General features: G+C 43.3%; 1 protein-coding gene across 2 annotated transcripts in view; it reads left to right on the top strand.

The window, feature by feature from the left end:
* Positions 1–1,750: 1,750 nt before the first annotated feature.
* LOC139153160 (integrin alpha-M-like) overlaps positions 1,751–15,067 on the top strand; it is a 69,099-nt gene continuing 55,782 nt past the window's right edge. For both annotated transcript variants that reach the window (XM_070726785.1, XM_070726784.1), the window contains exon 1: positions 1,751–1,905. In XM_070726785.1, the coding sequence (XP_070582886.1) occupies positions 1,809–1,905 (97 nt within the window). In that variant the 5' untranslated portion in view covers positions 1,751–1,808. The remainder of the gene's footprint in view (positions 1,906–15,067) is intronic.

Below are 15,067 nucleotides of genomic sequence, written 5' to 3'. Positions count from 1 at the left end.
AGCAAAACGTCTTCAAAGAAAAACCAGAAAGTCAAGTTGCCTCCTGAAAAAGCATCTTTGTGACAATCACAACATAGATGACTGAGAATATCCACAGGCATTTAACTTGGCCAAACTTTGTTTGTTTGTTTGTTTGTTTGTTTGTTTGTTTGTTTATTGATTGATTGATTGATTGGAACAAACATGTGCCAATGCCAGTTGTCCTCAATTTACAACCACAATTGAGTCCAAAATTTCTGTTTCTAAGCAAGACAATAGGTAAGGGAGGTTTGCCCCAGTTGATGACCTTTTGTTAATTTTTTTAAAGAAAAAAAAGTATTTAATAAAGATAAATGGGGGGATATATAAAATAAAAGGGGTGTGCAGATATCAATACAAATGTATATGAATTTTGAGTATACAGTTATAAATCGGAATACAGTGATACCTCGTCTTACAAACCCCTCATCATACAAACTTTTCGAGATACAAACCCGGGGTTTAAGATTTTCTTGCCTCTTCTTCCAAACTATTTTCACCTTACAAACCCAAGCCGCCGCCACTGGGATGCCCTGCCTCTGGACTTCTGTTGCCAGAGAAGCTCCCGTTTTTGTGCTGCTGGGATTCCCCCTGCTGGGATTCCCCTGCAGCATCACAAAAACACGGAAGTCCAGTGGTGGGGTTTCCCATGGAGGGGAGTGTCAGGGGAATCCCAGCAGTGCAAAAACAGGCGCTTTGGCTGGCAAAAGGTGTGAGTTTTGGGCTTGCACGCATTAATCACTTTTCCATTGATTCCTATGGGAAACATTGTTTCATCTTACAAACTTTTCACCTTACAAACCTTGTCCTGGAACCAATTAAGTTCGTAAGACGAGGTATCACTGTACACACTTCTGCACAGTATATAAAAAGAAAAAACAATTAAGAAAAAAGAGAAGAAAGAAAAGGAAAAAAGAAAGTGAAAGAAGATAAGAAGTAAAGAGAGAAAGGAAGAAGAAAGAAGAAATAAGTTCATATCTATACATTCATCAAGTGTCATATATGGTGTCAACTTATCTCTTGACCCAATTACTCTACAGCTTTTAAGATCTTTACTATCAGTATACATAAAAATCTGGGGTTTCTAAACTTAGGTTAGAGTTAATTTTTTTTGTCATTTTGAGTTTTTTATCCTTTTTCATTAATTCCTGATGTTATTTTGTAGGTTTGTGGCATAGTTGTTTGGGTAGAAGTTACGAAGAACATAATGAAGTTATATATTAACCTTTTGTTAATTGTTAAGTGAATCATTGCAATTATTGTTAAGTAGGAACAGGGCTAAACGAATTTGGCTTCCCCATTGACTTTGCTTATCAGAAGGTGGCAAAACCTTTTTTTCCAGTGCCCTGTAATTTCGAAGTGTCGCTAAACAAATTGTTATAAGTCGAGGACTGCCTTATAGGTGATAAGCCTATGTATAACGTTCGATTTGTTCTTCATTCGTCCCAAATAATGAGAGCAGGACTCTGCAGGCTGAAGATGGAAAGAGCTATAACCAATCCCAAAGCCTTTCTGAAAATAGGTTTGCACTCTTCATGAGCTCTGAAATGCCATAATATATCTTGAATGTGAGAAAAGATAACGGCAGGCGTGAAGATAAACTTGATGAGTCATTTCCTTCAGAAATTACTATTGAGGCTTTAATCGTCTATTTCGGCCTCTGCTGTGCCAACTTCCACAGACCACACTTCCCCCTCTGATTCTTGAGGCAGCTTCCCTTTTATCCTAGCTGCCCTGTGCGACTCAGCGACATGAAGCCATGGATGAAACACCCACTTCTGGAAAGATAAATGTTCACTGACCTTTACAAGGGTTGGATGCAGCTGGCTGTCCAACCCTGGAGGATGGAGCCTGTACAGCTGTTTTTCTGTTTCTCAGCTATGGCTGGCAAGTATCTTACTTATATACATAGATAGAGATAGAGATAGATAGATAGATAGATAGATAGATAGATAGATAGATAGATAGATAGATAGATAGATATGGAGGGAGGGAGGGAGGGAGGGAGGGTGAGACAAATATATGTATTTTTCAGAATATAAGATGCACTTTTTCCTCCCTAAAAGAGGCTGATAATTTGGGTGCGTCTTATACTCTGAATGTAACTTCCCCCCCCCAGCCCTAACTAGCTGCTAATTATTATTATTATTATTTATTAGATTTGTATGCCACCTCTCTCCGTAGAATAATCTTGGAATGATCTTTCCAGCTCTTACCTTGCAGGCTCTTTCATTGTTTTGCTCTGCAAAGAATATTTTCCAAGCCCTAAGTTTTTGCAGGTTTTTTTTTTCATTGCTCGAATTTGCTCCAAATAAGTTTCTTTCCAGCCCTAAGCAGGTGCTAACGATGTTCCCAGCTCTTACTGTCTTGCAAGCTCTTTCATTGTTACTTTCCACAAAGAATGTTTTCCGAACCCTAAGTCTTTGCAGGTTTTTTCCTGTTGCTCTACTTGCTCTGAATGTTTCTTTCCAAGTGCTATTGCGGTTCCCAGCTGTTACTGGCTTGCAAGCTCTTTCATTGTTAGTCTCTCCAAATAAAGTTTTTAAAACGTCCTTAACCAGGGGATAAAATAATGTGCTGAAGCTGACCAGACTAAGGACACTAGCCAGATGAATACTTGGTAAGAAGATTATTTTTCCTATTTTCCTCCCCAAAACTAAGGTTTGTCTTATACTCTGAGAAATACAGTATGCATCAGGGTTATTGTGGAGTTTGTGGTTCTTGCATTTGCTAGGCTCAGTTGCTAATTAATTAATTAATTGAGCTACCTGGATTTTTAAAAATCCAATTAATTAATTAATTAATTAATTAATTAAATTTTTTAAAATCCAGGTAGCTCAAGGCAGTGAATATATCTTATACACCTGCGTTCTTTTCCTTCAACAACAACTCTATGAGGCAGTAGTGGGTTCTAAATGCTGTTGCTACCAGTCCATGCATGTGCTTGTATGTGCATGCAATGCTTCTGCATATGAACAGAATCAGGCCGAACCAGATGAACAGAATTGCAATATCGGGCCGAATCAGGAGTAACCCACCACTCCTGTGAAGTGGGCTGCGCTGAGATGGCTCAAAGTCAGCAACTTGGTCTTCTCGGCGAAGGCAGAACTTGAACTCACTGCCTCCTGGTTTCTAACCAGATGCCTTAACCACTAGACCAGGAGGTCTCTAAACTTGGTAACTTCAAGACTTGTGGACTTCAACTCCCAGAATTCCACAGCCAGCCATGTTTGGAGATTCCTGCTCTAGACCAAACTAGATTGCTTCGTCATTTGTTCCTCTGTTAGGGGTTTTTTTTCTCCTCTTTCACCTACTTCTTTTGCGTTGGGGTGTTGCAGGCAGACTTTGGATGTTTTGCAAAAAAAATAATAATGGAAGTTTTCCAAAATATTTGGAAAAGACTGGAATTCCAAGCCAGTCTAGAGGGAACTCAGAGGGAAACAATCTTTCTCACATCAGTCGCTAAGTGAATCATTGTAGTTGATAAATTAGTAACCCCGTTGCTAAGTGGATCTGGCTTCTCCCATTGACTTTTTTGAAGGGGGTCACAGGATGTTGGGACACAGCAAAGGTCTTGAGTATGAGTCAATTGCCAAACATCTGAATTTTGATTACAAGACCATGAGATTGCTGGTATGGTCATAACTATGAAAAACAGTCACAAGTCACTTTTTTCAGTGCCAGTGTAACTTTGAGTGGTTACTAAGCAAACTGTTATAAGCAAACTGTTGTAAGGTCTCCGGGCCCAATTCAAAGTGCTGGTTAGAATAGAATAGAATTTTATTGGCCAAGTGTGATTGTACACACAAGGAATTTGCATTTGGTTCATATGCTCTCAGTGTAAATAAAATAAAATATACATTTGTCAAGAATCATGTGGTACGACACTTAATGATTGTCATAGGGGTCAAATAAGCAATGAAGAAGCAATATTAATAAGAATCTTAGGATATAAGCAACAAGTTACAGTCATACAGTCAACATGGGAGGAAATGGGTGATAGGAATGATGAGAAAAACTAGTAGAATAGAAGTGCAGATTTAGTAGAAAGTCTGACAGTGTTGTGTGAATTATTGGTTTAGTAGAGTGATGGCGTTCGGGAAAAAACTGTTCTTGTGTCTAGTTGTCTTGGTGTGACCTATAAAGCCCTACATGGCTTAGGATCAGATTATCTTTGTGACCGTCTTCTGCCTCATGTATCACAGTGGCCAATTAGGTCCCACAGAGTCGGCCTTCTCCAGGTCCCGTCGGCCAGGTAAATGTCGACTGGAGGGGTCTAGGGGAAGAGCCTTCTCTGTGGCGGCCCTGGCCCTCTGGAACGAACTCCCTCCAGAGATACGTACCGCCCCCTCCCTCCTGGTCTTTCATAAAGCTCTGAAGACCTATCTCTGTCAGCAGGCATGGGGGCCATGAGTGATGAGTCTCCGGCCAATATTAGATAGGATTGGACTGGATGTCTTTTAAAATGTTTTTTAGTAAATTTTCATAATTTTATATAGTTATTTAGATTTCTTATATATTGTTATATTTAATGTTGTACGCCGGGCTGAGTCGCCTTGAGAAGGGTGGCATAGAAATCTAATAAATTATTATTATTATTTATTAGATTTGTATGCCGCCCCTCTCCATAGACTCGGGGCGGCTCACAGCAATAATAAACAATATATAACAAGCCTAATAATTTAAAAGAAACACTAAAAGCCCCATTATTAAAAGCAAACATACACACAAGCATACCATACATAAACTGTATAGGCCTGGGGGAGATGTTTCAATTCCCCCATGCCTGATGGCAAAGGTGGGTTTTAAGGAGTTTACGAAAGGCGAGGAGAGTGGGGGCAGTTCTAATCTCTAGGGGGAGCTGGTTCCAGAGGTTTGGGGCTGCCACAGAGAAGGCTCTTCCCCTGGGTCCCGCCAAACAGCATTGTTTAATTGACGGGACCCAGAGAAGGCCAACTCTGTGGGACCTAATCGGTCGCTGGGATAAATAAATAAATAATAATAAATAAATAAGTCTAGGACTACCTGTGTATTAAAACAAGTCTTGGGGATTCGGGAGACAATGTTTTGATTGTTTTATGAAAGCCACTTGACTTACAACCATTTATTTAGTGACCATTCAAAGTTAGAACCGGACTGTGTTGGAAGAAAAATCCACCTGGAAACAAAATGGAGGCTGATTGGGAAAGAAAGATTCTGTCTATTGGTTCTGTGGTTCTGGGGCAGCTGACCAACCGATTGAATGAGTGGGTGGGTAGGTTTCTGAGATGCTGCTGGGGGTTGTGCAATGTAGTGAGCTCTGTGTCTTGTGCTTTTCTAATCATGGTGAGTTAATCCTATTGTGTCCTAAAAAGTCACGACTGGTTCTTAAAATTTGGGTGGAGGAGGATGTTAATTTTAAACATCGCTGGAGTTGAAGGTCTTTTGTGTGTCAAAAGGTTGGCCCAGTCTTTCTTAACGGGCACATTAAGAAAGACATTGGATTGCTTTCTGCCTCTAAGAACATGTTTCTCCATTTCCCCTTTGGGGAAATATAATATTCTGCTTCTTTTAATGTTTCCCCAAATATTTCATTCTCTAGGAGGGGGGAGGCTGACCGACTTATGATCAGTCATTGGACTTATGACCATCATAGCATCCCAAAGGACATGTCATCAAAATTCAACCATTTAGCAATCAGTATGTATTTACAATGGTTGCAACATCCTAAGGTCATATGATCACTGTTTGTAACTTTCCTAGCTGGCTCAATGGGGAAAACGGGATTCATCTGATGACCGCAGGATTCGTTTAATAATAGAATAGAATAGAATTAGGCCAAGTGTGATTGGACACACAAGGAATTTGTCTTGGTGCATATGCTCTCAGTGTACATAAAATAAAATATATATTTGTCAAGAATCATGTGGTACAACACTTAATGATTGTCATAGGGGTCAAATAAGCAATGAAGAAGCAATATTAATAAAAAATCTTAGGATATAAGCAACAAATTACAGTCATACAGTCCTAAGTGGGAGGAAATGGGTGATAGGAATGGTGAGAAAAACTAGTAGAATAGAAGTGCAGATTTAGTAGAAAGTCTGACAGTGTTGAGGGAATTATTTGTCCAGTAGAGTGATGGTGTTTGGAAAAAAAACTGTTCTTGTGTCTAGTTGTCTTGGTGTGCAGTGCTCTGTAGTGACGTTTTGAAGGTAGGAGTTGAAACAGTTTGTGTCCAGGATGTGAGGGGTCAGTAAATATTTTCCCCGCCCTCTTTTTGACTCGTGCAGTATACAGGTCCTCAATGGAAGGCAGGTTGGCAGCAATTGCTTTTTCTGCAGTTCTGATTGTCCTCTGAAGTCTGTGTCGGTCCTGTTGGGTTGCAGCACCAAACCAGACAGTTATAGATGTGCAGATGACAGACTCAATGATTCATAACCACAATGGTTCACTTAACAGCGGTGACAAAAAGAAAGTTTCTAAAATCAGGCATGACTCACTTAACAACCAACTTGTTTGGCAATGGAAAATCTGTTCTCAATTGGGGTCAGGCATTCCCAGAAAGAATGGGCATTTAGCGCATAAAATTTATCTGCAAAAGTTAGAGTTCCATGGGATTTACTGATACATATATCTGGATTGATATGCATTGGTGATTTTTATTATTTACTTATTTATTTATTAGAGTAATTTGTATTTGTTACAAATAGGAAATTTGGGGGATATTTTATTCATTCATTCATTCATTCATTCATTCATTCATTCATTCATTCATTCATTCATTTATTAGATTTGTATGCCGCCCCTCTCCAAAGACTTGGAGCGGCTCACAACAGGAACACAAAATACAAATCCAATGATTAAAAAAAAAGCAGAACAGTTTTAAAAGCCCTTGATTAAAAATATTCATGCAATCCAAACAAACCATACATAAAACAGAGCGGCCAAGGGGAATCAATTTCCCTATGCCTGGTGGCAAAGGTGGGTTTTTAGGAGTTTGCAAAAGGCAAGGAGGGTGGGGGTGGTCCTGATCTCCAAGGGGGTTGATTCCAGAGGGTTGGGGCTGCCACAGAGAAGGCTCTTCCCCTGGGTCCCACCAGAAGGCATTGTCTTGTCGACGGAACCCGGAGAAGGCCAACTCTGTGGGACCTAATCAGTCGCTGGGATTTGTGTGGCAGAAGGCGGTCCCGAAGGTATTCTCATCCAATGCCATGAAGGGCTTTATAGGTCATAATTAACACTTTGAATTGTGACTGGAAACTGATCGGCAACCAATGCAGACTGCGGAGTGTTGATGTGACATGAGCATATCTGGGAAAGCCCATGATTGCTCCCGCAGCTGCATTCTTCACAATATTGTCTATCAATAGGGAAGTTTCTTTGTGCTTTTAGACTTTCCAGCATTAGAACTCAGCTTACAAATACTGCTGCTTTAGACTGATCAGTCAGAAAAGAGCTGGAAGGGGTCATGAAGGTCTTCTAGTCCAACCTCCTGCTCAAGCAGGAGACTCTATACCCAGTGTAGGGCCGCTCATCTTACCTCCTACCTGTTGTGGTTAGCTCTGGCCCAGATCCTGCCCCAAGGAATGTGCAGGTGGATATGGGGGAAACATTCACATGCCGCAGGCCTGTTTTGCTCCCGATGGAATCTGCCGACGAAGCCTCCTCTGACCAAGGAAGCGTGAATGACAGGGAATAGGGGAGTTTGGCAGACAGCGCAGGAGGAGATCAATCATCTGTATCATCCCTGGATTCTGAACATGAATTAATGACACATCCATGCATGCATAGAGTGATGCACAGGAGACAACAACTGAAGGATTATTACAAGAGAAAATGAGGCCACCTGTGGTTGGGTGGGGCTGCTGTAATTAGTGCTACAGATAAAAGTGCCTCCCGGTGTTTTAGCCTCATGGCAGTTTATCTGATTCATTGTTTCATCAAGATCGTGGTTTTTGTGCTGTTCAAGATTGTGTGTGGACTCTCTGGACTTTAGAATTGGACTCAATTTCCCAGTTATTGGGTGAGCAATTGGATTGCATTTAACCTGTGCCTTGTGTGTACCAGAAAATCCCTTTGACATTTAAAAAGGGAGTTGTTTCTGTTTTTCTGTTTATAAAAACTTTTGGGTTTTCCTTTTATCGTGTGTTGTGTGTCTTCTTGGACTAATTACCCTGTAATTACGGGAGAGTGAAAAACGTCGGCAGAACACTACAGGTGCACCCTCCAAGGCCATTGCGCAAGTGCAGCAAGTGAAATCTCACGTGAGGACACATGGAGGAGTGAGATTTCAGCAATTTTTGCCGATATTTCTGCTTCCGCACGTGTGCAGAACCCAAAAATCTGTGAAAATCACTGAAATCTCACTCGTGCGAGTGTCCTCACACAAGATTTCGCTTGCTCCGCATGTGCAGAAGCCAAATCTTATGCAGGGGTGTGTAGGGTTGTGTTGGGGGTGTGCAGCTGCGCACACATCCCAGAATTTCTTACCAGGATGGAGCACCTGAGTGCACCGGCTGCTGCCCACCACTGCCTATATTTATGAGGGTCAGTCTATGGCACACGTGCCACAAATGTAAAATGACCAGATTTTAACATTGGGAAAGAAATTATCCCCTCCAAATTTCTCTCTCTCTCTCCCTCCCTCTTTTTTCTCTCTTCCGCCTTTCCTCTATCTTTTTTTCTCTCTCTTTCTCTTTCTCTTCCTTCCTCCTTGTTTCTTTCTTTCTCTCTCCCTCCTTCCCTCCCTCCCACTCTCTCTTCCTTCTTCTCTTTTTCTCTCTCCCTCTTTCTTCCTCCCTTTCTCTCTCCCCCCTCTCTTTCTTTCTCTGTCTCTTTCTCTCTCTGTCTTCCCGCTCTCTCTCTTGTTTGCTTTCTCTCTCTCTCTCTTGCTATCTCTCTCTTTCTCTCTCCCCCCTGTTTCTCCTCTCTCCCTCTCGCACACACACTCTCTCTCTTGCTCTCTCTCTTGCTCTCTCTGTCTCTTTCTCTCTCCCTCTTGCTCTCTAACTCTTGCTCTCTCTCTCACACACACACTCTTTCTCTCTCTCTTTCTCTCTTTTTTTCTCTCTCTCTTTTGCTCTCTTGGTCTCTTTCTCTTGCTCTCTCTCTCTCTCCCCATCAATGACAGAGTGTGCTCAGTCCCTCAGCCTCAGTTACTCAGTCTTTCCACTCACAGTGCCGGGGTGAAGGCCTGTCGGGGAGGAAAAACACGGGGCTGAGACGGACCCACCTTTATTCCAAGGTGCTTGGAAAGGGCAGACAGGTCTTCCTGCCTGGTGCAAATGCTACTCTGTCTGCCCCTCCCCCAAGCACAGTGGATGGGCTATCGGAGGAGGGGGGGGTGAATGCCTTGGCTGTGCTTCCCTTTCCTTTTCCTCCCCTTTGCTGCCACTGCTAGAGAGCCCTTCTTCCTGGGCGGCTCAGCCACACTGAGGAATTCAGCCAATGGCTAGGGCCCCAGGAAGGTGTCGAGCTGGGTGCGAGGAGCGAGCAAAAGTGGAAGAGAAAGAAAATGTCGTTTGGCGGGACCCAGGGGAAGAGCCTTCTCTGTGGCGGCCCCGACCCTTTGGAATCAACTCCCCCCAGATATCAGAGTTGCCCCCACCCTCCTAGCCTTTCGTAAGCTCCTTAAAACCCACCTCTGTCGTCAGGCATGGGGGAATTGACATGTTCCTTCCCCCATAGGCTTATAAAATTTATGTATGGTATGCTAGTGTGTATGATTGGTTTTAACTTGTGGTGTTTTAAAATTAATTTAAATATTGGATTTGTTTACATTGTATGGCGATTGCTGTGAGCCGCCCCGAGTCTGCGGAGAGGGGCGGCATACAAATCTGATTAATAAATAAATAAATAAATAAATAAATAAAATGGAAACCAAGCAAATAAAAAAATAAAAAAATTAAAACTAGAGGGGAGAAAGGTGGGAAGGAGTGATGGCTGCAGGAGGCTGAGTGAGCAAAGAGCAAAAAGTTCTGAGGCTGGGTGAAGGCGGCCACAGATGACGGGGTGGGGCTTGCTGGTGAGCGGAGCCGAGCTAGGGATAGAAGGAGTTGTATGAGTCCAATGCTTCGGCCATGCTGCCTGATGTGCAGGTTCAGCAATTTCCACCCAGCGGCTTCTTTAAAAAAATTGGGACTTTTTTAAAAATGCCCCAGGATGCGGGACAAATAGCTAAAAAGAGTGACTGTCCTGCGGAAAGCGGGACATCTGGTCACCTTACACAAGTGGCACACAGAGCCATATCAGTGGGCAGGCATGCTCAGGTCTGCTGCGCCTGTGCCTGCTGGCCAGCTGATTTTCGAGCCTGCTGGGCCCACTGGTAGTTGGAAAGACAGCCTGTTTTCTGCTTCCAGTGGGGATGGAGAATGCCACTTTTTTGCTCTCCCCAAGCTCAAGAGCCTTTTTAGGAGCCTGGAGAGGGGGAAAATGGCCTTCCCCACCTACCGAGAAGGCCTCCAGGAGGCCAGAAATGGCCCAATTCCCTTGAAATGGGCTATTCCCAGCCCCCAGAGGACCTCTGAAGGGATGGGGAAAGCTGTTTTGGTCTCCCTAGGCTCCTAGAAAGACTCTGGAGCTTAGGGAGAGCAAAAAAACCAGGCCTTCCGGTTCAAGCAGAACTTGCAAATGGGCCATTTTCTGCCTCCGGGTTAGTGGGGATGTTAAATCCTCGCTAGAATGAGGGACTGCACTCTTGTGGTGAGTAACGGTTCTTTATTAACAAGGAGTAACGGTTACAGAAGTAAAAACAAAAGACAACATGGCCGTGCCTGGCAGCTGTATATGCCGGGCTGCCAGGCTGAGCCAACCAATCCCCTTGTAGTATTTTCCCGCCCAAAGAGTATGGGGCGGGTACAAGGCCTAACTGTCCTCTGGACATAACAGGGGAAGGCCTCTCCCCAGGCTCCTAAAAAGGCTTTGAAGCCTGGGGAGAGCGAAAAACAGGCTTGCCATTGCGTGCCAGGAGCGGAGGGGTCACGTGCACATGCATATGGGTGGCGCATGGAATGGTTTGGATGTTGGTCAGAGGCTGTGCAGTAGTGGCCCACTGATTACGCAATTTGCGCATGATGGCTCCAGTACTGTCTTTGGTGGTCTGTGTGCAGTGCCACCTTTTTTTTCTAATTTTGGGTGGGGTTTTTTGCTCTTTGAGCATGCGCAGAAGAATAACCATCCCTCTGCGCATGTACGGAAGCAAAGTTTTGTGAGGGGATGTGTGTGTGAAGTATCATTATGTGCATGCAGCACACTGGTAGGAAGATAAAAGGAACCCGCCCCTGATGTGGACATTTTTTTCAAAGTCTCAACATCTTTTTTGTAATGTGGTGGCCAAAACTGTATGCAGTATTCCATGTATGGTCTTACTAAGGCTTTATAAAGCAGTACATAATACTGCCTGTTTTTTAATTCTATACTTTTATTTATGCAACCAAGGACTGTGTTAACTATTTTGGCTGTTCCTGCACTCTGCTGGCTCATGTTTACATGATAATTATAATTTGCATGATTTGCACAGAGACTCCGAGCCTTTATTACAGACACCCTGTTACCTGATGTCACTGTGACATGTACTAGATATCTATGGTAGTGTTCTCACATTATAAGTGGTTTGTAAACCATGGCTTATAGCCAGTGATGGGCTCCTACGGGAACGGTCAGGAACACAGTTGCCGTAGCAAAATTTGGAGCTCCACCCCAGAGCACCCAATTTGCACCAAAAGATGTTGAAACGAAATGCATAAGCCATGCCCACGGTGTGGTAGTAAACATTTTGGTAGCCCATAACTGCTTATAGCCTTGCAAACCTGTTTAACTCTAGTTATGTCAATAAACAGAGTTTAAGCAAAACTTGGTTTAAAATGATACACAAAACCAATTCCAGACTCACTTCCTGCCTTCTGATCCATGTATATTTGCGTCTTTGATCTTTTATCCAAACCATATAATGAACAATTCAGAATGATATAGAACAGGAGTGGCAAACTGGCATTGTCACATCGCATTACATATCACAACTTTCCCTCGTCCACTAAAACGGGGGTGGGCTTGGCTAGTGCCTGACACATCCAGCCAGTGGGCAGTGAGTTTGACACCCTTGATGTAGAATAATTTAACCAGACTTCAATTATTTGCTCACAAATCTATAGACAGAATCTTGCCAGACTAAAACCTGGCAAGGGAGGTGTTCTGTCGGGCTCTCTGGTAGAATCCTCCCAAAAATTCACAGGTACAAATTTCAGACACACACACACGTTTGAAAATTCGAAACAATGTTCTTTATAACGAAAATTCACTTAAACCAAGCCCTCTTTTGGTATAGCAAAGAGCACTGGTCTCCAAACAAACAGGTAATTTTTACAAGTCCCTTATCAGTTCTGAGATACTTAGCTTGCAGCTGTGAGGCAATTCACAGTCCTTCTTTCACAAAGTGACACACACTTTGCCCTGGTTTAGTTTCAAAGCGGGGGAAAATCAGCACACAAAAAGTCAAAGTCAGTAAAGCAGTCATGAAACACAAAGATCAGATAATCCTCCACAATGGCCAAACCCACAGGCTGCTATTTATAGCAGCCTCACTAATTACCACAGCCCCACCCAACCACAGGTGGCCTCATTTTCTTTGATAATAATCTCTCAGTTGTTGCTGCCTATGCATCGCTCTCTGCATGCGTGGCTGTATCATTATCTCTTTTTCTGAATCCAAGGAGGAGCTAGAGAATTGATCTCCTTCTGAGCTGTCTGCCACACTCTCCTCCTCCCTGTCACTCATGTCTTCTTGGTCAGAGGAGCCTTCATCAGCAGATTTTACCGGGGGCAAAACAGGCCTGCAGCATGTGGATGTCTCCCCCACATCCACAGTCCTTGGGGCAGGAGCAGGGCCAGAGCTAACCACAACAGGAGGGAGGAATTCCTTCATTAGTTCAGGAATGTCTAACCTTGGCAATTTTAAGACCTGTGAACTTCAACTTGCTTTCTGGGAAATTCTAAAATTTGAAGTCCACAGTTCTTAAAGTTGCCAAGGTTGGACACGCCTGCCTTGGTTGCTGGTCCTAAATTCTGGTCAGTATGCAAGGACTACCTGCCTTTGCTAAATAGTATTTGACACCACCATCATTTTACCTTGTGTGCTTTTCCCTTTAAGAAGTCATGTTTTACATGCTGTGGTGTTCCCAATGGTCTCAAACAAGTAACTTGTTATCCTATTGTTCCATTGAGAGTTAGAACAATTGCAGATCCCTGATTTTTTTTACACCAGAATATACTGTAGTATATTATCATGTGGGATTATCAAGAGTCTCTTCAGGCTTTGCGGAGTGCTTTCTTCTCTTCTGCAGAAGAGAAGTCATCACTCAGCAAAGCCAGAGCTGCAAATGCTATGACAATGGTGCCCACACATGTCTGCCCAACCTGTGGCAGGACATTTCATGCCCGTATAGGCCTCACCAGCCACCTGCGGGCGCATTGCGTACAGCACACAACCCATTAGATCAGCTATGGCGAACCTATGGCACGAGTGCTACAGATGGCACACAGAGCCATATCTGCTGGCATGTGAGCTGTTTCCCTAGCTCAGCTCCAATGTGCATGTGGGTGCCAGTCAGCTGGTTTTTGGCTCATATAGAGGCTCTGGGAGGGTGTTTTTGGTTTCCAGAGAGCCTCTGGGGGGATAAGGGAAGGCAAATTTACCCTCCCCCAGCTCCAGGGAATACTTTGGAACCTGGAGAGAGTGAAATACTTTGGAGCCTGGAGAGAGTCTACTGGGCCCACCAGAAGTTGGGAAAACTGGCCATTTCCAGCCTCCAGAGGGCCATTTTGGGGCAGGGGAAGCAGTTTTCACCCTCCCCAGGCATTTAATTATGGGTGTGGGCACTCATACATGTGTGATAGCTCATGCCTATGCTCTTTTGGCACCCAAGGGAAAAAAGGTTTGTCATCACTGCATTAGATGTTAAAATCCTCTTTGAACACGATGGATGAACATCATCAAGAGTAGGCTTGGACTATGCAATTGGTATTTTTCCACTGGTTCTTCATGGCTTTTAATTTCCATGAATCATCCTCTTCAGCACCACTTCATGAAGTTTCCTTTCCTTGCTCAAAATCATACAGAATGACAGAGTTGGAAAGGACCTTGGAGGTCTTCTAGTCCTACCCCCAAACAGGAGAACTTCTACCACTCCAGACAAATGGCTATCCAGTCTCTTCTAGGGGACCTTCAATGATGGAGTGCCCGCAATATCCGGAGACAAACTGTTCCACTGCCCACTCTGAGGAAATTTATCCTTAATTCTAGGTTGGATCTGTATCTGATAATCTTCCATTTGTTACTGCCCCCACCCTCCTTGCCTTTCGTAAACTTTTGAAAACCCACCTCTGTTGCCAGGCATGTGGAAATTAATATACCCTTAGTTATTATGATTCATGTATGGTTTGTTTGGGCTGTATGATTATTTTTTATAAGGGTTTTAAACTGTTTTTAAACTGGATTTGTATACTATGTGTTGTTTTGTTGTGAGCTATGTATTGTACTGGATTTGTATACTATGTATTGTTTTGTTGTGAACTATGTATTGTTTTGTTGGAGAGAGGGGGCATACAAATCTAATAAATTATTATTATTATTGTGTTAATACAACACAGCAAACGAGATCACTAGGCTGGATTTTGTATTTCATCACCAGTCGGGCGCTTCCCAAGCACCTAGGACTGCATGATGTAGCGACGAATTATGTTTGCCGATCCCAGTAAAGTGGCCTTTTGCAATTGACAGATGGAGATTTTGTCAATTCCGATGGTTTTCAAATGTCTGCTGAGATCCTTTGGCACTGCGCCCAGCGTGCCAAGTACCACTGGGACCACTTTCACTGGCTTATGCCAGAGTCGTTGCAGCTCAATTTTTAGATCTTCGTATTTCACTAATTTCTCTAGCTGCTTCTCCTCAATTCTGCTGTCCCCTGGGATTGCGATGTCGATGATCCATACTTTTTTTTCTCCACAATCAAGATATCTGGTGTGTTATGCTTCAGAATTCAGTCAGTCTGAAGTCGGAAGTCCCACAGTAGTT

This window comes from Erythrolamprus reginae, chromosome Z, assembly GCF_031021105.1.
Source record: "Erythrolamprus reginae isolate rEryReg1 chromosome Z, rEryReg1.hap1, whole genome shotgun sequence".
NCBI classification, from domain to species: Eukaryota; Metazoa; Chordata; class Lepidosauria; order Squamata; family Dipsadidae; genus Erythrolamprus; species Erythrolamprus reginae.
Note: the sequence above shows the minus strand (reverse complement) of the source record. Positions and strands in the feature narration are given on the sequence as shown.